At 38.7% G+C, this 23,665-nt stretch overlaps 1 protein-coding gene and 1 non-coding gene across 2 annotated transcripts in view; both read right to left on the bottom strand.

Moving 5' to 3' along the window:
- bltp1 (bridge-like lipid transfer protein family member 1) overlaps nucleotides 1–23,665 on the bottom strand; it is a 115,094-nt gene that overhangs the window by 81,426 nt on the left and 10,003 nt on the right. Inside the window, exons 3-23 of the mRNA XM_088087779.1 lie at nucleotides 22,703–22,819; nucleotides 20,050–20,128; nucleotides 19,889–19,953; nucleotides 19,050–19,224; nucleotides 17,381–17,462; nucleotides 17,085–17,278; nucleotides 14,103–14,182; nucleotides 13,716–13,866; nucleotides 12,428–12,584; nucleotides 11,868–11,946; nucleotides 10,417–10,508; nucleotides 9,649–9,766; nucleotides 9,368–9,523; nucleotides 8,128–8,225; nucleotides 6,636–6,820; nucleotides 5,692–5,798; nucleotides 4,658–4,890; nucleotides 4,245–4,463; nucleotides 3,676–3,813; nucleotides 2,072–2,248; nucleotides 1,502–1,630 (exon numbers count right to left, since the gene is read on the bottom strand). Coding sequence (XP_087943905.1) covers nucleotides 1,502–1,630; nucleotides 2,072–2,248; nucleotides 3,676–3,813; nucleotides 4,245–4,463; nucleotides 4,658–4,890; nucleotides 5,692–5,798; nucleotides 6,636–6,820; nucleotides 8,128–8,225; nucleotides 9,368–9,523; nucleotides 9,649–9,766; nucleotides 10,417–10,508; nucleotides 11,868–11,946; nucleotides 12,428–12,584; nucleotides 13,716–13,866; nucleotides 14,103–14,182; nucleotides 17,085–17,278; nucleotides 17,381–17,462; nucleotides 19,050–19,224; nucleotides 19,889–19,953; nucleotides 20,050–20,128; nucleotides 22,703–22,819 — 2,831 coding nt within the window. The remainder of the gene's footprint in view (nucleotides 1–1,501; nucleotides 1,631–2,071; nucleotides 2,249–3,675; nucleotides 3,814–4,244; nucleotides 4,464–4,657; nucleotides 4,891–5,691; nucleotides 5,799–6,635; nucleotides 6,821–8,127; nucleotides 8,226–9,367; nucleotides 9,524–9,648; nucleotides 9,767–10,416; nucleotides 10,509–11,867; nucleotides 11,947–12,427; nucleotides 12,585–13,715; nucleotides 13,867–14,102; nucleotides 14,183–17,084; nucleotides 17,279–17,380; nucleotides 17,463–19,049; nucleotides 19,225–19,888; nucleotides 19,954–20,049; nucleotides 20,129–22,702; nucleotides 22,820–23,665) is intronic.
- On the bottom strand, nucleotides 21,922–22,007 carry LOC121954174 (small nucleolar RNA SNORD86). The gene has a single exon (XR_006106550.2). It is a non-coding gene; the product is annotated as a small nucleolar RNA SNORD86 (small nucleolar RNA).

Raw genomic sequence — 23,665 nt, 5'->3', positions numbered from 1 at the left:
CGCTTCTGACCAATGTTCAGATCTCACAAGAAAAAGACCTTCAGCCATAATGAGCTAATTTAGTAGCTTCCAGTGTGACATTCAGACGGATGTGGCTGCTAACTACCTCAAACCAAAGCTAGACACCTACTGCAGACCAAATAAAAATGTTTGAAATGAGACTCAGATGGTGCAGCGTTTTGCCACTGACTGCCCGTCTGTACCTTGGAACCCATCAGTTATCGGTCTGACGATGATAAACCTCCAGGGACAACAGCCGACATTTCGGAAGATCTGGTGTAGTCTACGGATACCCAGACCAAGACTTCCTCTTCAGTGAACTGCTCATTTCTGCTCATCTCTTAAACAGATATCTGCATATGAACACAGATTCCTTTTCAAATCTGCAACCAGTCAAGTTGCAGTTAAAGTTAAAATTCATGTCAGTGAAAATATGGATGCTTCACACGCACGATTAATGTCACCAATTCACAATCTGACCAAATGTCTCCCCTTCTGTTCCTGAGTTATGATGTTGAGTAACGGCCTGATAAGTGTTTTTAAAGAATATTAAGATGTCACAGTGACGTTGACCTTTTGGATATAAAATGTCACCACTTTATGATTTTATCCCAGAAGTCATTTTTGTGGAATTTTGTAATAATTAATGTTTGAATTCTTGAGTTATGGCCAAAAACATGTTTTGTGAGGCAAAAGTGGACATTTGCGCCAAGTTTTGTGAAACTCCCTCAATGTGTTCCTGAGTTATCCCTCTTACAAGAATGAGACAGAAGCAAGGTCACAGTGACCTTTGACCACCGAATTCCAAATCAGTTCACTCTTGCGTGGACGTTTGTACAGCCGTTCCTGAGATAGTGCGTTCAAAAAAATAGGACAGATGGACAGACAGACAACCCGAAAAAATAATGCTTCTGGCCACCATCATTGCTGGCGTGAAAGCATAAAAAGCTAATATAAAGCACAGCTGCAATTATTAATCTATTAGTCTTCATCTATGAAATTAATCCCCAACTAATCTGTTCATTAATTAATCTGTGATGTTTTGTACAAAAGAAAAGTCCAGTCTGTAGTTTCATTCCTACTCTAAAACAGTAAACTATATCTTTGGGATGCGGACAAACAAGACATTTGTTGACATCATCTCAGGGTTTGGGAGAGACAGACTGACATTTTCTCTAACATTTTATAGACCAAATAATTCATGAATTAAACAAGAAAATAATAACTACATTATCCGACAATGAAAATAATTGTTAATTAAAGCTCTAATATAAAATTAAATCAGTCAGACAATAGATGATGGGTTCCAACCTTGTATTTTGGACAGTGCATTCCACCCCTTTTGCTCTTTACTCTGACTGTTTCATTGTAGTTAGAACGTGATTGGTTAATACTAATCATAATAAAAACAAAAACAAGAAAGCTTCCAATACCCTAATCTTGTGCTGTTGCCTACAGATACTGCATACATATGAGAATATCTGTTCATAGACATTAGTACCTTGGCATCACAGATGCGGCGGTCCACGCCGTGCTGGCAGATGACAGAGGGCTTAGGTTGTTCTAGCTGGAACTCTCGGGACACCCCGTGGAAGAGGAAAGTCTCCCCCCACTCGATCATACTGGCCACCTAATAATCACAAACACACAGACGCATCAGGACTTCAAAACAATCAATAAACACATTTAGTGTTAGGGCAAATGCACAGAACAAAAACAAGAGTAAAATAAACAGAGTTATTGAGGGGGCGGATGAAGAACAAGGAAAACCTTAAAACAGAAAACAACCAAATATAAGACCGCCACCAGCTATACCATCAAACATTTATGACTCGTTCTGGAACAGTCCCAACAAAAAACAAACACAAATCCACGGTTGGATTGTATTGTACATACAGGCAAGGTTTGCAAAACACAGTCGAACACACTCCCACTGAGCTGACCTAAAGATCAGTGATGTAATCAGAATCTAAGGCTGCACACATTTATCTCGGACACATTTCAGATTACTCTTTTTTTTACGTAAACCAATCGCACCCACACGCACACACACACACACACTCACACACACCTGTGGCACAGTGACCCTGCCGGTGAGCCCCCCGGCCTGCATGTCGATGAGCCAGGCGTACTCCAGCGTGTCACTGCCCAGGGGGAGGCCCTGAGCTGAGAACATGGCGTGAGCCCTCATCTGCAGGCCAGACAAACTCAGGTGGCCATCCCTCAACACACCATCCGCTGTAGGACGCTGTGGGCAAAAGAACCAATTCATACACACGCAAATATTTTAATCTTTTTCAGTGCAACCTTCAGCCTAAGTGAAATCCATTCCATAATATCCATGCACGTGCCACAAAGAGAGCTTGTTATCTCACTGGAGGAGAGAGATGACGGGGACACGTTCTTTGTCAGGGATTAGAGAAAAATATTCACTCTGAGCAGCAAATAGGATCCAACGCGTGGCTAAAGCTTTTCTGTGTGTTACACAATATGCAGGTGCTTATGCAAAGACGTGGCTGGTAAAATAGCGTGTTTTACTTTATGTAACTCTAACCTGCCGGCTTTATTCAGGGTATTTTCTAAGGACTGAGTCACCTCCTCAGCTACCAGATCAAAGAGCAGTTTGTTTGTTTATTCATTACTTTCACAAGAGATGTGCAACATCCTGTAGTTTACTGTGTATTACTGTGCTGTGTTACACTCTCTTGCTTACCCTTTGAAATTAAAAAGATGAATGTAGGGGTCATTGTGTCACTTTTACCACAAGAATCATCATTTGTTTTTTGTGCTTCTGGGCACAAAGCCAGGGCTTCCCACATATTCATTTCTGGCAGCCCGCCACAATTAAAAAATCTGCTGCCACAAAGACATTTTTTTATTTTTGGAGCTGGACCATATATTTAGAAGCGCTGTTGAAATATATAAATATATTTGACCCTTTGAAACCTAAGCAAATTAGTTTGATTTCCTTCGAAAACACAGGAAAAAATAGGCAATGACCACCTGGAAACTAGTGAAACGAACAACAAAAGGATTATTAAAGGAGGATTATTAGAGAATTATCAAAAAAATAGGGAAAATGTCCCAAAAACTATATTTACAATATGACAATATTTATATTTAAAATTGTTACAGAAAAAAATGAACACATTTTATTCAGTTTTTTTTCTGTGTATTTTTGTTTTTCACTTTTTTTTATACTTCTTTTCGGGTGATTTTCTTTTAAATGTTTTACTAATTCTTTTGCTAATTTTTGGGCCATATCTTGTTAAGTTGCTCATTGCCTGTTCCACGTTTTTGAAAGAAATCAAACTCATTTGCTTGGGTTCTAAAGTGTTGACTGATCATTCTGAAGTTTGCATTCAGTCGCAGCAGCTGCTCCTCCATAGATCTGATCTGATCGGCTATGAATGGATCAACAGATCAATAATCCACAAACAGCTGCTGAGAAAAAAGAAGAACTCATAAAGAGCTCCGCTTGTGCTGCGTTCACGGCCCCGTAAACACCTCTGAATTTAGAGAGGTCACACAGAATCATACAAATGGACATGCATGTATTTCAACAAATAAATAAATAAAAATTGATGTCATTTAAATCTAGACAGTAGACACTACATGGAGCCTAAAAAAGCAGCCCGTCACAGCAGGCACATGTGGACGTTGTGTTTTTCTGACCTGGTAGTTGTCACTGATGAAGATGTGAATGGGAGACAGGAGCAGCTGAAGCATCGTCTCCTTGTAACCCTTCTTCATCTCAAAACACAGCCGCTCCAAGAAGCCGGACGGACCTTCGGGACCCTCGCTGCTGCAGTGCTGGAGGCGGCGAGAAATGAGGAAAACATGTGGACTCATGCATCAAGTTGTTTTTGAAAACATAAACACACATCAAGTCTCAAAGCATCACTGGCAGGTTGAAAACCAAAAAAGAATTCCTTGTGAGTCAGGCAAGAAATAAAAGTAAGTAAAGTGGACTTCAATTTCTTTTTTTTTTCTAATATGCTCTCTTTTATAAATTGCTTTCAATATCTTTAGATTTTTCATTTTCCTATACATGACATTTATATTACACATATGTCTTTTTCTTTGTGTCTCACGTGCACATTTCCATCATTTTTATCTCACAGAGTAGTGATGGAGTACTTTCATAATCTTTGATCGTATCCCATTTGTTATATTCGACACTGATCTCACTCTCACTCTCACCAAACCTTTTCACTGAGCTGTTTGGCAGCGTTCAGTTTTACCATTGGCAGTCGGCCGTGGACTTTGTAGAGGTTGATGAGCACGGTGATGTCCCAGGGGCGCAGGTCCAGGGGATGGATGTTTGAGCCTTCCTTCTGTTCGCTGTCCTCCATTCCCAGAGGAGACCAGCCCAGACCTGAAGAGGTGGAGGTGGACAGCACGGGGCTGGACACTGCCTCCTCAAAGTCTGTGTACATGTCGTCCTCACCAAAATAATTCTCCTGTGGGGAAGACGGACAATAGGAAGAAGGCTGAGTCATAAATTGTGGACACCTCATTCTACATTTAACTAATTCTTTCTTAGTTCTTTCATTACTGCCCCAAATCTGACACATTGTTACATTGAACTGATACAAAAAGTGTCACCAAAATGTAGAATTTTGTTTTTTGTTGCCTGACTGGGGGATTTGCGTACCTTGATGGAGATCAGTGCTCGGAGCAAAGGCCCGTAGAGGATGATCTGAGAGTCTGGAGACATTTCCATCTCCACGTGGAGTCTGTCAGGGGGGAGCTCTGAGGGGTCGGTGGGCATCCGGCTGTGGGCAGCTGAAGCGGATGTGGAGGTGTAGCGTGGCGGAGCGTTGTGGTGCACTGAGGCGTGCTCCGGGGGACGCAGAGCTGACAGCATGGATTCTTCCATCTCAGACACTTCAGACACACATCAGTTAGCCAACATTATGTAAAACAGCTCAGAAAGACATGAGTGAGGGGGCTGAGAAAAGACTTTAAAGTCCCCCTCCAGACACGTTTAAAGTACGCAGGTTTTACCACACATTTTCATATATTTGGCCACAACTAAATCATCCGCTGTAACGAACAGATTTTTGGTGCTGGACTTTTTTGGACAATTAGGAGCGCTATAATAACATGTGTTTCATAAATGTTGTTTGTTAGCTTGTAGGCTGACACAGTGGTAGTGGTTGTGAAATATACAATGATATCTGCTACAGTGGGGTTTTTGGTAGAAAGTGGAAGGACGCTCCAGGGTCCAATATACATCCAAAAACCACACACTCTGCTATATTTGCTTTCACCTTTACTATGCTAATGCTAACTCTGCTCTCTGTACAGACAAGTCTGTTTTGCACTTGAGCTTTCAGGTTAATTTGCCAGTGTTGTGCCAAGATCTGTTCTGTTGTTGACATGCCTTTCCTGTGATGGACCCGGGCATGATCATAATGTTTCATTGTTGGTGTTAAGTAAAGTGTTATCATTTTCAAGCATTTATAAGAATCTATGTCCCATCATAAGTGATAAATGCCCACCATACAATGGCATACTTTGAATATAAGTCACATCTATAATGTTTTAGGAATAATATAGTGCAACAGTAAGCACTATTTTATTTATGAGTGTTGTCATAAGCATAATGAATACATTACAATTCACTATGAATGCCTTTACAATGCATTATAAATGTGGTCTTTATAAAAACAACAGTGAGCTTACGCGACTGTTTGAGTTGCTCATCGGCCTTCTGGGGATAAATGGGATGCCAGGTGTAGTCGATGATGAGCAAGAAGTTGGGCACACTCCAGCAATCCACCCAGCCAGCTCTGATGTAAGGAAGAGAAACAGAAAAAACGCACACTCAGTACAGTCATAATGCGGAGTTTATCATCACTTCAAGTGGATTTTCCAGTACATCATTCGCTTTATGAACCGTTCGACTCAAGGACATACAGTAGAGGAGGCAAGAGACAGCAAATGGGTCACGCTTGTGATTTCTCTGCAGCACAGAGTGCACCGGTCCAGACAGAATTCGATCGTAAGCTCCCGGGGGGTAAGTGGGTCTCTCACAGTGCTGCATCAGTAGAGTCTGGATCTGAGCTATACATTATAAATGATCTGAATGTTGAGTTATCATGTACACAGTGCGCAGGTCATGCTCTGCCCATGTAGCAAACGCTGTTCAGCTCCTCTGTGACCTTTCACTGACCTTTACAGTGCTGGAAACAGGACGTGCTTTGCAACATTTTCCAAGAGAAATGCAGACTAAGATGAATGTAGAACAATTAAACACATAATAGAGGGTCTAAATGGAAAAAGACTGGTATAACATCACTGGTGGAAGCTCTAAGAAAAGGCAGAGCTTCTGCGTCTTGCCTTTATCTCAAATAATGGACACAAAAAAAAGGCGTATTAAACAGGCTATTGCATTTCACTTAAAATCGAGCGAGGCAGCAACTATTGAACCAAGCAAAGCATAAAAAAGCAAAGGTTAGCGCTCCATTTACTTAAAATCACCGCCTACTACCTCAGCAACATTTCCTTTCTGCCCAAGCATTGATGTGAGTCGGCGTTACTATGATGAGTCATTCTGCTCTTTGCTAACAAGCTCATTTCTTTGCCCACAACCAGAGAGAGAGAAAAGATTCCCAGGTTGAACTCACTCTGCGTGGGTGATGTTCCTCCAGCGGGACTTGGTGGGTTTGGGAGGAGGAGCTCCCTGGGTCTCCCCGGGCATGAACATGTCTGGGGGCAGCTTGACGTTCTGGTAATCTTTGGCCAGGGTGAGGAGGGGATAACGGCTCGGGTGGCACTCTGGCAGGGACAGACGCATGTCTGTGTCCTCTGCCTGAGAGGGACAAAGCACATATAGCCACAAATGTTCATAGATGGTGTTGAAGTACTCATATCATCACCACAGTAAAGGATTACTAAACATTTTCAAGGACAAAATCTCTAATGTTTTGCAAAACTTTTCAAGGACCCATAATATATATATTTTTTTTCAAATATATCAGATTTAAACTTTATTCGAACAGAATTTCAGCTAACTGGCATACGTGAAGAGAAACAGAACACAGGGATAAAATAGACAGACATATATGATAGTCATCACAACATTGGGCCTCATGCAAGACACACTTTAAGAACAAATGTTCTCTTATTTTTGCTCATATCCAGGATTTGTTCTTATTTTGTTAGTACCCAGTGATTTTTGGATGCACCCATGTTTTCTTATTTTTGCTTTTCTCCTTGAGAAAATTTTACAAGTGGTCCAGAGCACTCTTACCAAGATAAGAGAAAAATATCTTATTTTCACAGTCCACAAACTGTTGCCCAGTGCAGGGGAAAAAAACTGTACATTTGAGGAACTTTTTGAAACTGCGTATCTTTTAATCAAACTTAGATCATGTTTTAGAGTTATTATAATGACTGGATTATTATATTTCAGAGCGAAAGAAACTAGTACTACCATGCTTGGTGCATTATCTCTAATTAGTGTAATTTCAGTTACTGTGCATCCCTCTAGAATGTAACTAAGTACATGTCCTCAAGTACTGTACTTCAGTACAAATCTGAGGAACATTTACATTACCTCAATATCTTAATCTCATGCTACTTTCTACTTCTACTTCACAACACTTCGGAGGGAAATATTGTACTTTTTATTCCGCTACTATTAGTAAATAACTGCTTTCCAAACAAACCATATAAAAATATACAAGTGTAGCTAAAATAAGAAGACATTTGGCAACGTAATTTATAATCATGTACTGTAAGTCTTTTTTTTCAGTGCAGTATATGACACTGCAGAAATGAAAAAAAGAAAGAAAGAGTGACAAGTGATGCGCCTTTCTTTCTAAATATGCTTCATAATATACAGTTACAGTCTCTAAAAGTTATGATTAAACTTTTTCCCATGGTCTAGTGTTCAAAAGTGTTTAAAAAATCTTAAATCATAATATAAAATTGAATGAATAGACCTAAAACTCACAATACATATCAAGTCAGTAGATACTGTCCCAGCTCTAATGTGCATGTGTCATAGATCTGTAGAAACATTTTCCAGGCAGAAAAATCTTTACTCTAACACTCAAATTAAAAAACTGACAGCTGTTTTTGAAACAAATCACATTGTCTTAAAGCACAGCTCACCTTTAAGCTGAAGCGGGTATGGCAGGTGGTTGGAACAAACTCGTTGAAAGGCAAAGTGAAGTCGATGTTGAGCGTCTCGCCGCATGCTGCCAGGTACACTATAGGAGATCAATAATGCAATTGATTAGTCTGTCCTGCTCGGGGATTCAGTGGAGTATATCCTGTATATAAAATATATCATGACTTAATACAGACAAAGTCAGCTGCCAGTGTTTAAGCTGTTTAAGCTGTTTAGTGCTAATGCTAAACACGTATGCAATAGTAGGTCTATATGTAACACTGTTAAAATGCATCACACAATTATGTTATCATAAAGGATTTTATACCTGATCAACTGTCAACTGATGATGATAGTTTATGTAATTTCATTTGGGGGGAACACAAATTGTGTACAAAAATCATTCATTTGTGTAGAATTATGTTGTGTTTTCCTTTTGTGGAAAAAAGACATTAACACATAATGTGTTTGATTTGGGTCTGTATTTTAATTAATCTCTGCCACTTTCTTCATATGCTTGTCTTTACACATATGGAGAGGATTATCTGTCCATATGTGTCTTTAATGAGGCAGTGCTTTGCGGTCTGACTCAACATGTTTGCACATTGTTACAGAAATCTGTTGGAGATATTAAGAGCTTCTGACACCGAAAATTAAGCATCTGACTGAACAAACGTTGAATTTCTTTTGCTTTAATAGAGTACCATTTCTGCCTGATTTATTGCACCTTTAATTTGATGACAGCATAAAGTAATTATCTGGCATAAAAAAAATATCAAAGAAAGACAATTATGAAGTACTATTTTCATGAGATGCCTCTTTCATTTGCACTTAACATTTGGTCATGATAAAAATACTTCTTGATTAAAAATATTAATGGTGCTGTGTGCAACTTTCAACATGACTTAATCATTTTGTGTTGCAAATGGGTGAATAGTTCGAGATCACAAAAAAACTGAAGCCTTCCCCAAAATTCTCAGTTAATAGCCTGAGACCTTATTTTTAAGTAAAAGACTGAAGACATATTTTCACATCATGCACCCTCCTGTCTGCCAACAGCGTGAAACAACACTAACATTAGCTTAGAAATGGTGTCTACTATTGTCAAAAAAACAGTGACAACTGAAATATATGGTAATATTACAGGTTTGTTTGTTTTTTGTTGTTTTTTTTCTAGTGTTAGCCAAAGCTAGCTTGCTTGCAACACAGATTAATTGCTAAAAAGCAATCAATCCTTCTCACCATTCTCCTGCTGTTTGGTGGAACAGTCGATCCAGTTGTGCTGGTTTGCCGCCCAGATCATCTCGAACTGGTGGAAAAGGACCTTGAACTTCCAGGAATAGGGCACAAACGAGTAGATGTCCGGGGCACTGTCACTTGCCCAGTCCTGGATCAAATCTGAAAAAAAGGAAGGAACATCATTAAAATACAATTCTTGTGGTTAATGTTTACACATTTCACTATTAAAATGCTAAGCGCTGAATGCTAATGATCTGAACTGTTTTGTTAGCTGGAGGACTCACCTGTGAAGAAGTTTTTCTGAGCGTAGATGAAGTGGTAGGTGGCCTTGTACACCTCAATCTCACACTGCCAGAACTGAGGCATGTTCCAGACCCGAGGGTAGCTGGCTATCACATGAAACTGAAATAAAGGTGGAGGCAGGACATCACGTCACTAATAGTAGACCACTTACTTTTTACAGTGTGTATACCTGTGATATTGTACTTGCTGAGCAAATGGACTTGTTTGCATTCTTTCAAAAACAGAAAGAAGGAAAAAAGAAACTTACATACATTTAAAAAATTTACTAAAAAAAAAAAAAAAAAAAAAGGAAATTACCTGAATATTAGCAAAAAAAAGAGAAAGAAATTACCTAAAAATTTACAAAAATTACTAAAAAAAAAATAAATAAATTAAGAAAATTACCTGAATATTAGCAAAAAAAAGAGAAAGAAATGACCCAAAAAGTGCTTAAAAATTATAACAATTTTCTGCAACATTATTTAAAATATATAATTATGGCAACAAACTCTTGCAATTATTGGAACATTTTTTACCAAGTTGCTCACTGTTTTTTTTTTTTTTACATGTTTTTAAAAGAATTTGCAAAATTTGCTCAGGGGTCAAAGGTATAAATACTTGTGAAAGGCATCTCAAATCAGCACACGAAAAGCAATGTTGCTTTCATACAGTAAACTTTCCTATACATTTTAAGTACATTAAAAAGCAACAACTTCTCAAATTTCTGTCCAAAAAGTCATCTGAAAAGCTTGTTGTGTGACTGTACTTACAGCCAGCATCTCAGCCTCCAGGAGCGTCCTGTACTGCATGCTGCTGGTGGTGTCCACGTGAAGCAGCTGGCCTTTGATGGTGGGAGAGTAGCCTGAGGACAGAGGACAGAGACAGAGAGGCAGTGCCATCAATTCTCAAAACCCACAGCCAGCTCCAAGTTCTCCCAAATAATGTCATTTACCGGCAGAACTCGAAAATCTTCTTCTGTTAACTACATTTCTGCAGACAGAGGAGAGCGCTGACTGATGACTGACATAATATTATCTGCTCAGAGTGATCAATTATTACAGGATCCTACTGTCAGTGCTGAGAATGTCAATGTTCCCTCAGGTCAGTTGCTTTATTCAGGATATGGCTTTAAAGCTAATGTCTGATGGGTTTACTTGATCTTTAGTCTGTGTTGGTGCATGATGGGGGAAAAACTTTAATACTGATTTTAACCTCACTTAACCCTTGAGGTGTGCGCCTGTGTGTGCGTTCACCTTAACACACTAACTGGAGGCCTGTGTGAAAGAGTTTACAAAGTTCACTGACTTTACAAAGTGTGTTCATGCTTTTCCAGCAAACACATTTTACAAGTCTCTGACTCTGTCTGCTGCTTGGAGCTGAGCAGTCAGCGTTTTTGTTAAAAACAGCGGCTTATGACAGACTCAAGTAATAATTTGTTTGAGGTTTATTTACAAGCAACTCCTTTAACATTGTCATATTGTTTTCACATTGTCATTTTGTTAATTTGTCACTGACAAAAAAATGACAAAAAATTATAGCAGCTTTAATGAAGACCCCTCCACGATTCGCTGTGACATTTTCCACAACCAGGTAGTGTACTAAGATGTTTGCTGTGATCTCAAGAGATCCTATTTATGGGCGTAAATAATATGCATATTATGGTTTATTAAATATGAGAATTTCAATGCACAATTTGATTCAATCCCACTTAATCCTTTTAAACTTGAGAAAATTGGCTTGAGGAGGGCAGTAAGCTATTTAAGAAGGAATTGCCCCAAAAATGAGCAAGAATTTAGGAAAAAGTACAAGAAAGTTATCTAAAAATTAATAAAAAATAAAAAAAAAAAACCCAACAGGAAAGTAAAAAAATCTGACCTGAAAAATGGATTAAAAATGATTATAATTCTGTAAACTAATTTTAAAATAATAATAATAATAACTACTAGCTTTGAGAATCTACAATTCTCATTGTTTGGCAGTTTCTGACTTTTTACAGTATGAGTTCACTCTGACATTTGATGAAGCTGCTTCTCATGTCTGTTGTTCGGCTGTTAGTCATTGCAACAGATCTTTACGAAATGATGGAAAACTGTTGGGAGTTGACAAATGCTTCTATATGAATAAGATTTGTCAGTAAGCCAGCGGGACATCTGCTGTGGTAACTGATCCAAATGCCGGCATTTTGTGCTTCTCTTGTGAGTTTTTTGACACACAAACTTACCATTCTCTCCGACAGTCATGGGGATGTTGACTTCCAGGTAAGAGCCTGCACCTACATTCACATGGATGGCATTGGTTTCCTAGTAACAGGAATGAAGACAGAGCATGGGGGGAGAGAGAGCAAACAGAACAGTCACACATGCTGTCAAATAATTAGAGAGGGTGCCTTAGTGCCCGAAGACTAAAAGAAAGTCACCTAATGTGAACTAAAATATGTTCAAAGAGGCAATAACATGACAATCTTCTCTGTCTGGAGCTATCTTATGTTTTTATTCAACATGCATTTATGTTGATGTTTAGTATGCACTTCACACACTTTAGCTTTGTGAAAATCCCTGCACAGCTCCAGGATGGAAATTTGAAAAAGCATAAAACATGAAGCAATATCGATGGCTAGAACATGATGAGGCACGAAGACAAAGACAAGTGGAGCAGCAGGGAGAGGGGTCGAGGGATCACAGAGGTTGGCAGGAAAGAAAGACAAAGACAAAGAGAAAGAGAAAGAGAAAGAGAAAGAGAGAGAGAGGGAGAGAGGAGTATGCACACAGGAGCAAGAGTCACCCTGTTTTTGGTAAAAAGCAGATCGATGGTGGCGTCGGCGATGATGTTCATGCGGAGCTCGAAGGCTTGGATCTGCCTGGGTTTTCCTGGCTGAGCAACCTCAGTCACTTTCATGTCCTGGTAGTCGGCCGGCAGGAAGAACTTCCACAGACAGTCCCTGAGAGAGGACAGAGATCATGGTAAATGCAACACTGCATCTATGAAGCGTTAAAGTTTGAGTCTCACCTGATTACAACAGCACTCATCCGAGAAAGGGCTGCAGCCGCAGCGGCCAAACAGTAACCACTCAGGGCAATTGAGCATTGTCAATTTACATCCACTAAAAGTGTTTGTTTTGCCACTGATAGGCTCAGATTGTTATTCTTAGTGTTTGACAACATTATCAAAAGGATCCCTGCTGAGATAGACCTTTTTGTTAGAGTAAGATCCTTTCTGTTTAACCAGAAACAGCCCTGAAACTGCTATCGCCAAACACACCACACTGCATTTAAATCAACTAATTTTAGTGTGAATAGAGTCAGCATATTTTCCTGTATTACTGGGTGAATTAAGGGTTTATTTCAAATCAAACCAGAGTTGGTGATTGTTAGAACAGTAAGAAGACTAACCGAATTTGCTTACATCAACTCTAAATGAAGTGTGTTTTAAGTTTACGAAATCACTGTTTATTTAAATGTGGTCCGGTGGGTTTGGTGATAGCGATTTTGGGGCTAAACAAAAAAGATCTTACTCCATGACAAAAAGGTCTATCTCTGTAGGGATCCTTTCCATAATATTGTCAGACACTTTGAATAACAATCCAAGCCTGTCTATGGCAATAACAAGCACTGTTAGTGTAAATTGCGAGTGCAAATGTGCCCACAGTCGTGACACTGCAGCCTGTTTCACCACTGTGGTTGCAGCTCTTGCTCAACACTGAACCAGTTTCACAAACTGTTGTTCCCTTTATCAAAAAAAAAAAAAAAACGTGGGAAAACAGGGCCCAGGTTAAAAAAGCAAAGTTAAGCTTTAATATCATATACTAAATGTATCATGGCAATTAAATTATCTTTAATTTGACTGCAATGATCAGTCCTTCAAAGGCCCACATAAGCAGCTCTGTAATAGTGCTATTTTGTACTGGTTAGTCTTTCAGTCCTTGCAAACAATAACCAAATTTGTATCACTTTTCTAAGAATGCCACTTTTTATGTAATACGCCCTGAAATGTGGTCAAATTTAGGAGAAATTAGATGTTGAAATTCTTTGATGAAGCTGAATTTGTGTATTTCTGCATGATCATTACTCACCTCTGACGATCTGCCCAAGGGCCGTAGTTAAAGTCGGTGCCTTTTCCGCAGACGATATCCAGACCCCAACATGGAGGCAGGTCCTGAAGCTTATCGCCCTCACTGCATGTCTCTGCCTCCTCCCCACCCTCCTGCTCCACAGGCACCAGACCTGCACACACACGCGACAAAAACACACATTTTTAAAGCCTTAGATAACTCTAACATGTAAACTAAACAAAAACACACAACTGATTATTAGTAATTAATGAGACTGATAACCAATATCTGGAAGTTAGATTAAAGAAAAGCCAAATTTCCAGAAGCACTTTGTAGTATGGTCACAGCACTGCAAGATTTGTTGCTTGGCATGTTGGTTAGATTTTGTGTGTGGGTGAATGAGCTTACCGGGTTCATCCTGGTAATAGTAGATGTCAACATCATTGGACTGCATGACCACAAAGCCTTCACCCATCAGTCTGGGAGGTCTAGATAAGAAATCCACAAGGTCACAGGTTAAAGACACTCAACAGATTTCATGCAGGGGTTATAAATAATTAGAAGTCGGGTCGCAGCAGGTTAGCAGGAAACTGGAAGGTACCAAAGCATGAATGAAATATTCAGTCCGCACTGACGCTTGATTCTGGCACGAAGACTCTTTGAATTTTATAAATGCAGCGGTGTTCTTCTTACATATTTTTGCTTCATCTCGCTGGACGTTCCAATAAAGCTTGAAGACACGTCAAGGGCTGCTGGAGGTTGAAATCACTGATGGCCTCTCTAGAGGCTACAGCTGCCAAGTTTATATTGAGAGTGACTCCTTAATCACAGAGGGTAAATGCAGTTTGACTCTCCGTGTCGTTTCACTTAAGTGAAGTGCAGATAATGGTTTATGGTATCGCTGCTTTTAATGCAATACAATTAAAAGCCGCCAGATAAAAAAATTACAGAGGAGAAATGAGACGCCCTGTTCAGACATTCTGCCAACAGTTTGGGCATCAAAGGAATACTGCAACCCAAACATAAACATAAGCTTTTTGTGCCACATGTTTAAAGATGAAATTCCAAATAAATACTTTTATAACAGTTAACAGATGACTCTGCTTTCAGTTTGTTGAATACCGGAGCTGCATCTTTTGTAAAAGTATAAGGTATTTGTAGATATCTGAATTGGGTAACTAATAATTTTAAAGGAATTCTTTTCGCCCCAAATGATTACTGAATATCAATTATCTACCATTTGGTGCATGGATTCTCTTAAGAAAACTTTGTTTTTCTCACATGCCTCCATGGTGAATGAAGAATCAAAAAAAGGTGAAAATTCTTGATGAAATTAAGTAATTTGTGGGCGTGTGTCTAGTAGCAGCAAAATTATATTTAAAAACATGTGTTTACAAACTCTTACACAGTTTGGGCAGTATAATAAAAGTTTAATTTATCCCACAGTTTTGCTGGTGTTAAACATGGCCCCTTATGACCTTACTTTATCAAGAGTTTCCAACTTTTTTGGATTCTTTGTTCGCCATGGAGGCATGCAAGAAAAATGAATTTAAATTGAATTGAAGAGCATTTGGCAACTGACCCTTTTAAAGGAATTCTTCACCCCCGGATGATCATCTGTATGTCAATTACTAACCCTGTGTTATGTTGAATTTGGGAGAAAGTTTTTCTCATACGCCTCCATGTTGAACAAGGAATCCAAAAACGGTGAGAGCTCTTATTTAATTAAGGTCATTGCAGTCCATGTTCAACAATAACAAAACTTATGGATAAAATGAGACTTGGATTATACGTGACATACTGTGTGAGAGTTTGTAAACAAATGCTTTTATACGTTTTGCCGTTTTAGACGCAGACGCTACCCTCATTTTCTTCCATTCATCAAGAATTTCCTGCCTTTTTTGGATTTTTTTGTTCACTGTGGATCTATGCTTGGAATAACAGAGTTTTCATTAGAAAATTAGCATAATAAAGGGCAAGTAATATACAATTGATCATTTGGGCGAGGATTTCTTCAAAATTATCACAAAATTTCCGTTCTGTATCCAGTAGCTTATACTCTTCCAAAGGCTGCATCTCCTGTACTGAGCAAACTAAAAGCAGAGTCTTCTGTTAAATATAGTAAAGAGTACTTGATGTTTTAAACAAAAATAATTAATTAGGAATTTGATCCTTAAAAATGTGGCACAAATGCTTATTATTATTTTGTATAGGATCCATCCATCCATCCATTTTCCACCACTTATCTGGGATCGGGTCACGGGGGCAGCGGCCTAAGCAGGGAAGCCCAGAATTCCCTTCACGAGGCGTTCCCAGGCTAGCTGAGAGACATAGTCTCTCCAGCGTGTCCTGGGTCTTCCCCGGGGTCTCTTACCGGTGGGACCCGCCCTGAACACCTCACCAGGGAGGCAATTAGGGAGGCATCCTAATTAGATGCCTGAGCCACCTCATCTGGCTCTTCTCAACGCCGAGGAGCAGCGGCTCTACTCCAAGCTCCTCCAGGATGACCGAGCTTCTCACCCTATCTCTAAGGGAGAGCCCAGCCACCCTACGGAGGAAGCTCATTTTGGTCGCTTGTATCCACGATCTTGTTCTTTCGGTCACTACCCAAAGCTCATGACCATAGGTGAGGGTAGGAACGAAGATCGACCGGTAAATCGAGAGCTTTGCCTTTTGGCTCAGCTCCCTCTTCACCACGACGGATCGGTGCAGAGTCCGCATTATTGCAGACGCCGCACCGATCTGCCTGTCGATCTCCCGCTCCATCCTTCCCTCACTCATGAACAAGACCCAGAGGTACTTAAACTCCTCCACTTGGGGCAGGATCTCCTCCCCGATCTGGAGAGGGCACTCCACCCTTTTCCGGCTGAGAACCATGGCCTTGGATTTTGAGGTGCTGATTTTTTGATTTTTTTTGGAAAACAGAGAAATACAGAGTGAGTCCTGTGCCTGTGTCTAAGATTCCACAGCAGAAAGTACATAATGCAGGATAAATAGGAGGAAACACTGGGAGAGCGGAGCACAGAATTATCCATTTCAAACTGTATAATGATCTCATTTTCTACACTCATATGGTACGTTTCAAAAATGAGTGGCAAAGGACATTCTCAAGTTATTATTCTTCAGGCAAAAGCATTATCTCTAAATAGGTTTAGTACTGACAACAACGCAAGTTGAAAGATGATGTTTACAAGTTTCAGAAATTGTTTTGAATAAATAAATACCAAATTTTCAGAGTCTGCTACATAATTCAGTCTCTTATATTACTTTGAAATGAATTCCACCCTTGAATTTAAACAGCGACGCCTCATGAACTACCAGCTGATTTTACAGCACTGCTCAAATTGAATTGAAAATAAGTCAGCAAGTCCTGATCTGTGAGTGACTTACTCATCGTTCTGCATGCCAAGGTAGCGTGGACTGGGAACCAGCATGACGCGCACGTTCTCCAGCGAGCCTTTGACGATGTGCATGTACTGGTCCAGGTGGCTGGATGGAGGCTTGGTGGCGTACGTCAGAAAGGCATCCTCAAAGTTCATACACAGAGTTTGAGGGAGGTAGTGGTTCCCAAAAGCCAGACGACCCTACAGTAGATTATAGACACAATACAGGAACAAGGCCATGAAGATGCTTCCTTTCTCAGAACAAATTTCATCCATTTTTTGTTGAATTTGTGAGGTACTTACGGTGCTGATGTTAACTTTGATGACAGGAATGAGGGAGCGCCAGGACGACGTGTGGTCCGAACTTTCTGCTTTAATGTTCACACTACACAAGGACGAGAAGGCATTACGTTTTACAGCAATTTAATAGTGCTACATTTCTAGTCAGCACAATTAATTTGGCCGTCAGAGGGAAATGACAACAGCTTTCCTCTGAGCCGACACTTCCATTACATTTGGTGATTACAGAGGAGCTTTTGGGCAGCTTTTGCAGACTGCTTGTCATCAAATCTCCATTCATCAATCACCTCTGATGGGAAATTTCTGATTCATACCTTTTCATACCGAGTTTTGTTTACCACTCACATGTGTGGATTATTTAAAAAAAAAAATAGGCAGAGACTTTAATATCATTCTAAGTTAGGACAACTACAGAGCAAGACTTTGGAAGTACTTAAAATATCATTTTTGCTTTTTTTGTTTTGTAATTCTCTTTTTTTTTGCTTTTGTGTTTTTTAATGAACATAAAAAAACAACAAAATTGAAACAAACATTCAGTGATAATGGGAGGCTATTGATTTGGTCCAGTTCTCAATAAAGGAATCCTTTTGGGTTCTCAAAGTAAAAGTCATTCTCTCAATTACATGCATAATTCTAAATCAATTCATTTGTAAACACTGGAAATCTAACCAGATACACCAATTAAAATTCAAGTGATTTTATTCAAGAATTTAACAAACTTAAAGGGATGCTGATTTTGTATCATTATAATGTGGGTAAATAAGTGGGAAGTAAGTGTAAATGGGCTTTGGGAGATTGTCCTCCATCCTACCAGCGCCGAGATCTCTTACTCGTCTCACAGCTCAAATCTTCTGGATATTGCAAAATTTACCATCCGGCACATTTTCAAACTGATCAAACTATAAAACTAGGTGGTACTGATCAAATACAAACAAAGATTTTTAATTTATTGTCTATTTCTTGCCTAAAATGTTTCCAGAGACAAATTTTAGTGCGCTGTTTAACTGCATGACAAGAGTTTGGGAACAGGAAACAGGCACAATATTGTTTCCTTTATTGTAAAAACGAAGGCTGAAAATACTGAGATAACACCATCAAACTAAGCAGCACTGATCACATATAACCCAAGACTATTACTGTATTGCCCATTTCTCCCCTAAAATGTCTTCAGAAACATGTTTTAGTGCATTGTTTCGCTGTGAGGGGAGAGTTTGTGAACAAGGGCTGGGTACCATACTGTTATTGTAAAAACAGAGGCTGAAAAAACTGAGATAAACTTCAGCACTTTTTATCAAATACCAAGATTCTGTTAATGTTCTGCCTGAAGCATATTTTTGTGTACTGTTTAGCTGTTACACAAGATCATTTGTTACCACGTAGCCACTTTATTGTTTTCAGACAGGCAACTCGCTTTATATCATGGAATAGTAGTGCTAGTAGTTGGTTTTCTAATGCAAATGCCACAGTCCTTCATCTCAGTTTTCTCAGGTCATGTGACACCAATTTTAAAAGTATTTTAGACTTTCTTCTTCGTAGACCGCCCACTTTTATGAATGGGCAATTTTTCCAGTGGTGAAATCCATTGAAATATCCGTGTTGAAGTTTTATTTTCTCTGAAACAACCCAAGCACTGAATATGTTGAAAAGCTGTTTATTGAGGCCTTGGTCGTACCTTTCTAGGGTCTTGTTTCTGTCCTCTCGTCCCCTCTCCTCATCTTTTTTGGGCGTTATGAGTGTGGGGTCCAGTCCAAAGGTCTCCTGCAGTCGGGCGTAGAGGTCAGTGCGGTTGTAGACGTGAAACTCGAAGCCGTTAACCGTCACGTAAAGCCTGGTCTCTGCCTTGGGGTCTGGAGACAAAAACAAAGAGAGAAAATTCAAAACACATGTTGATGGTTTCCTTCTATATATGGTTCTTTTAAGGTTACAATATAGTATTTTTTGGATTTATGCACTGATACATTTATTTGATAATCAAACTACTTATAAATTACTTTATTTCTAAGTAGTGCTCATTTAACCCTTTAACACCTGGATCAACATCAGTTTTCTTGGGCTGTAATTAGACGCCACTCACAATTACTTCAACCTCTGAAACCTGAAAAAATAGTTTTGCAAAAAGTGATGGGACAATGACATGAAAATTAGATGGGGGAGATGGGGGTGTTATATATCATTTAAAAAATTTTTTTAAATATTCTGAAAACATTAAAAATTTAATATTTAAATATTAAATACTAATATATTTTAATTCTGTCTTATTTTTTTTTATTTTTTGCACTTTCTTTAGGTCACTTCTTTGTTTTTTTTACTTTTTTTGTTGCTGATTTTCAGATAATTTTCTTGTAACTTTTTTTTCTTTTCTTTTTACAAATTTCTAGCTAATTTTCGGGCCCATTTTCTAACATTTTTAGATAAATCAAGCCAATTTGCTCAGGTTTCTAATGGTTACATTTCATAAACTTTAGTATCAGGTTAGTAAGCTCACCTGTGCACAAATATCAAATTACTTACCATGCTGTTTCTGTTTTGGGTTATACATTTTCCACCAGCGAAATATGAGGAAGCCATCCTGTATCCTGTTACACACACAAGCAAAAAAAATCAATCACTAGGCAAGCAACACTATTAAAGAGGAGGAGAAGAGAAGCAAACATTGCAGCAGGTCAGGTTACCTGATAGACAGGTCTTGGTTGATGTAGTAGACATCTCTGAACATGACTTTCCCCGACAGCACAGAGAAGGAGAAGGAGCCTGTGGACGATCAGACACAAAAGAGTTCAGGTATATATCATAAAAAATAAATAGTAGTCTTTTATAAAATGATGTGATTTCCAAAAGCAAGTGGAAGCCAAATTTGAATTTGATCACAGTGATCAAGTCAAGAACCAGCTAATTAAAATGTTAAACAAAAGATGTAATTAGACGTCTTTGTGAGCGCCAGTATAAAAAAACAAAAACACTCTGGACGTCACTGCAGTATTTAATCACCTTGTTTCTCCTCTCATTGAGAGAAAAATCATCTTAATTAGGATCTAATTGTACAACAAGTAGGTCAGAGTCTGTCACCGAGCAAGAAAACTCAACATCTTTTTTCCATCATTAATCCTTTTTGGCTCATTTGTTGTATCTGTTGTAATTACATCATGAGGAGAGAAAGACAACACATGAGCGGTTCAGCTGTGATCATCCCAGCTGACACTTCCTCATGTTTGTGCCGTTTCTGACTTTTCCTCTGACCGGCTGAAGGCAGGATGTGTGTGGAACTTAGATCCTCTCCCTAGGAAGCTTGTTTTGGTCAGTGTCTTCCTGTCAGGCTGCACAAGAATTTTTACTCAACTCAGGACAGGCCATGACACAACACCTTCAACAACACCTTCAGACACGTTCAGACCTGCTTAACACATTACTGTGTCTGTAAAGTCAGTTCAAAACTGTGCTTTTTACAAAGGTTTTGCTCTTCTTTCTGGTAATTTCAAAGCCATCATGTGTTTTCTTTTTTAAGTGCCAGTCCTAGCAAGAGAAACCACCTCTTTAGAACATAAATTTTCTGTCTTACATAAGATCTTACAATGTTGGATGCTTATATTAAACGTGACAAAAGGTTTCAAATAATGAGTTAAATATGTGGTGGCCTCTAGCTCACCTGCTAGGATGTGCGCCTCATTTACCGAGGCCTTTGCAGCGGCCTGGGTTTGATTCTGGCCTGCGGCCCTTTGCTGCAAGTCATTCCCCCTCTCTTTCTCCCACATTTCCTGTCATTCTACAGGTGTCCTATTAATAAAGGGAAAAATCCCCAAAAAATAATCTTAAAAAAAATGAATAATAATAATGAGGCAAATATATGTAAAATTAATACCTGTGGGTTGTATATGTGAAAATATTACAAGGACTCTAAACTGCTTTTTTTGGACCTCCTCCAGACTGTTAGAGATCAAGCTTAGGAACAACGCTGATTTTTGGAAATGCTGCAATGTCGCTTGCAATATTGGAGAAAGTTTCATGAACGCATCAAAACTATAACCCGGACTAACTCAGTGACCCCAAAAATAGAATCTCACTGTAGAGCCAAAGACTTCATTCAGGCCAGTATAATGGTTGGAAAGCAAATGATACTGAGAGACTGGAGTAAACCAGGTGAGGCCGCTTTTAAGGAGTGGCCTGCAGATTTGGCAAATGTTGCATCATAAGACCAAATCTCTTTCAGCTGTATGGACAACTTACCAAATGTTTTATTTGTCCTTTCATGGTAAAGGTAGTGATGCTAAAATAATACATTATACATAGAATTTTATGAGATAAAAATAGATGAATATTCTCTGTTGTTTATACCATATATTTAATGTTATTCCATCATAAATATATGTTGGAAAAATAATCATCTCTGACATGTTTTCAAAGTACTGTAATGGTAAGTATCTAGAATAAATGTGTGTAAATAATACTAGTACCAGTAATACTACTTATTCTATGGTAACAAATTAATATATGTTGGTGTGACATATTAAAATCGCTATAACAGTCCATGCTGTGTCATCTGGGTATTTTCTTTTTCAAATACCATGAAGGGACATCTCGAGTTTGGCAGAGGCCTATATTTGAAAAAACTATAGGGTCTGTTAAAAAAAAAAGATAAACGAATAAAGGAAAGGAAATAAAAATTGTATTGTTTTTTTCTGAGTGAGAACCTCAAAGAATGAAGTGATGTAAACATACTCTAGTAGAGACCCAAAATACAAGTATGTATGTGAAATTAAGAATAATAGGTCCCTCTTAATTTTAAATTGCTGTTTGCCGTCCTCATTCCAATTTAATACTGCTTTGGTAATCTTCCTTGCACTTCCTTTTTACTCGCAGTCAGTTATCTGCAGGTTTCTATCTACAGTATATACTTTTGCTTTGCTAAAATGTTCAATACAAACATATTTTATTATAGTAAGGAGTAAAAGTACTTCTCTCTTTTTTTGGGAGGCTACAACATATGTGCTCTATTTCAGATCAGATGCACCTGACAAGGTCTGCTCTTTTGTGAAGAAATTTATGTTTTTGTAGGAAACTAATCGCTCGCTTAAACAAATAATGGCAGAGTTACACTTGAATTTATGGCCTCAAGGTGCTGTATAAATTAACTTGTGTGTCATTTATGTAGAGAAATTCAATCTGGTGTTGGTTGCAGTTTGCTGTTCAGACTCAATGGAGATGATCAACGAGAGAAGCAGGCTCATCATGAAATATTCAGCAGACTGAGTTAACGCCTTGAACTGAAAGCTTTGGCAGCGCTCCTGCTTTCTATTCATCACTGTGTGACAGAGCTCCTGATGAACACACCAATATGAATGTAGCCATCCTTGTAGAGTCTGTTGATGATGAGGGTGAGGATGAGGCCAATGTTGCGGGAGTTGTAATAAGTTAAATAGATGATCCATCCACAGGACAGAATGGTGGCTGAAAGAAAAAAAAAACACACAACGTGGTCAGGTTTGTTAAAACAAGGAATAATACGAGGACATTTTAACGCTTCCTGATGCTTGGAATAGCTCGTTTACATCCATGATGTTTGTGAACCCGACAGTTAAGTTTACCTGTTATTTAACATAGGGGTCGACAGATTGTCAGGGCCGATATTTGGCATTTTGCTGATTGTCTGTATCTGCATCTTATTTTAGTGAACGCCAATAAAATCAATGACTTAAAAAGTGCAAAGAAAGCGTCAGCATGGGAGAAACTTTTGAAACTGTGAGAAACTGTTTTTATTTTTTTATTTTTTATTTAAATTTTCACTTTCACTATTTTTAAAAAAAAGTTACAGGGAACTTGCTGTATATGATGTTGAACATTTCACTTTTGATTAAACATTTGCTAAAGGCATTTAAAGTTTGTGTTGGAGTTTGTTATATTCCAAATTTTAAATATTGATAGAAAGACTTTAATTTTTATTGTAAATGCATATCAGTTCCAAATACAATATGGTTTCATAAACTAATAATAATTGATATCGGTATCGGCCCTGAAAAACAAATATCAGTCGACCCCTACTCCTACATATGATCACTAATGCTGATTTTGCCTCTGTTAGGCCAAACTCTTTAATTATACATTTGACTACCTTGTTGTTTAGAAGGTAAACAAACTGTGATTGGTCCTTTGAAAACAATATGCCAGATGCTACTCTTCCTAACATGACAAAGACCCATCAGCACAGAAATGACTGCACTAGTAACCAGTAACATATTTGGAAACCTTTTAAAAATTCCAGCCTAAAAACATGTTTTTCTTCAAAGGAATCTAGCA

This window comes from Plectropomus leopardus, chromosome 14 (genome assembly GCF_026936395.1).
Source record: "Plectropomus leopardus strain MGB_pleo_1.0 chromosome 14, ASM2693639v1, whole genome shotgun sequence".
NCBI classification, from domain to species: Eukaryota; Metazoa; Chordata; class Actinopteri; order Perciformes; family Serranidae; genus Plectropomus; species Plectropomus leopardus.
Note: the sequence above shows the minus strand (reverse complement) of the source record. Positions and strands in the feature narration are given on the sequence as shown.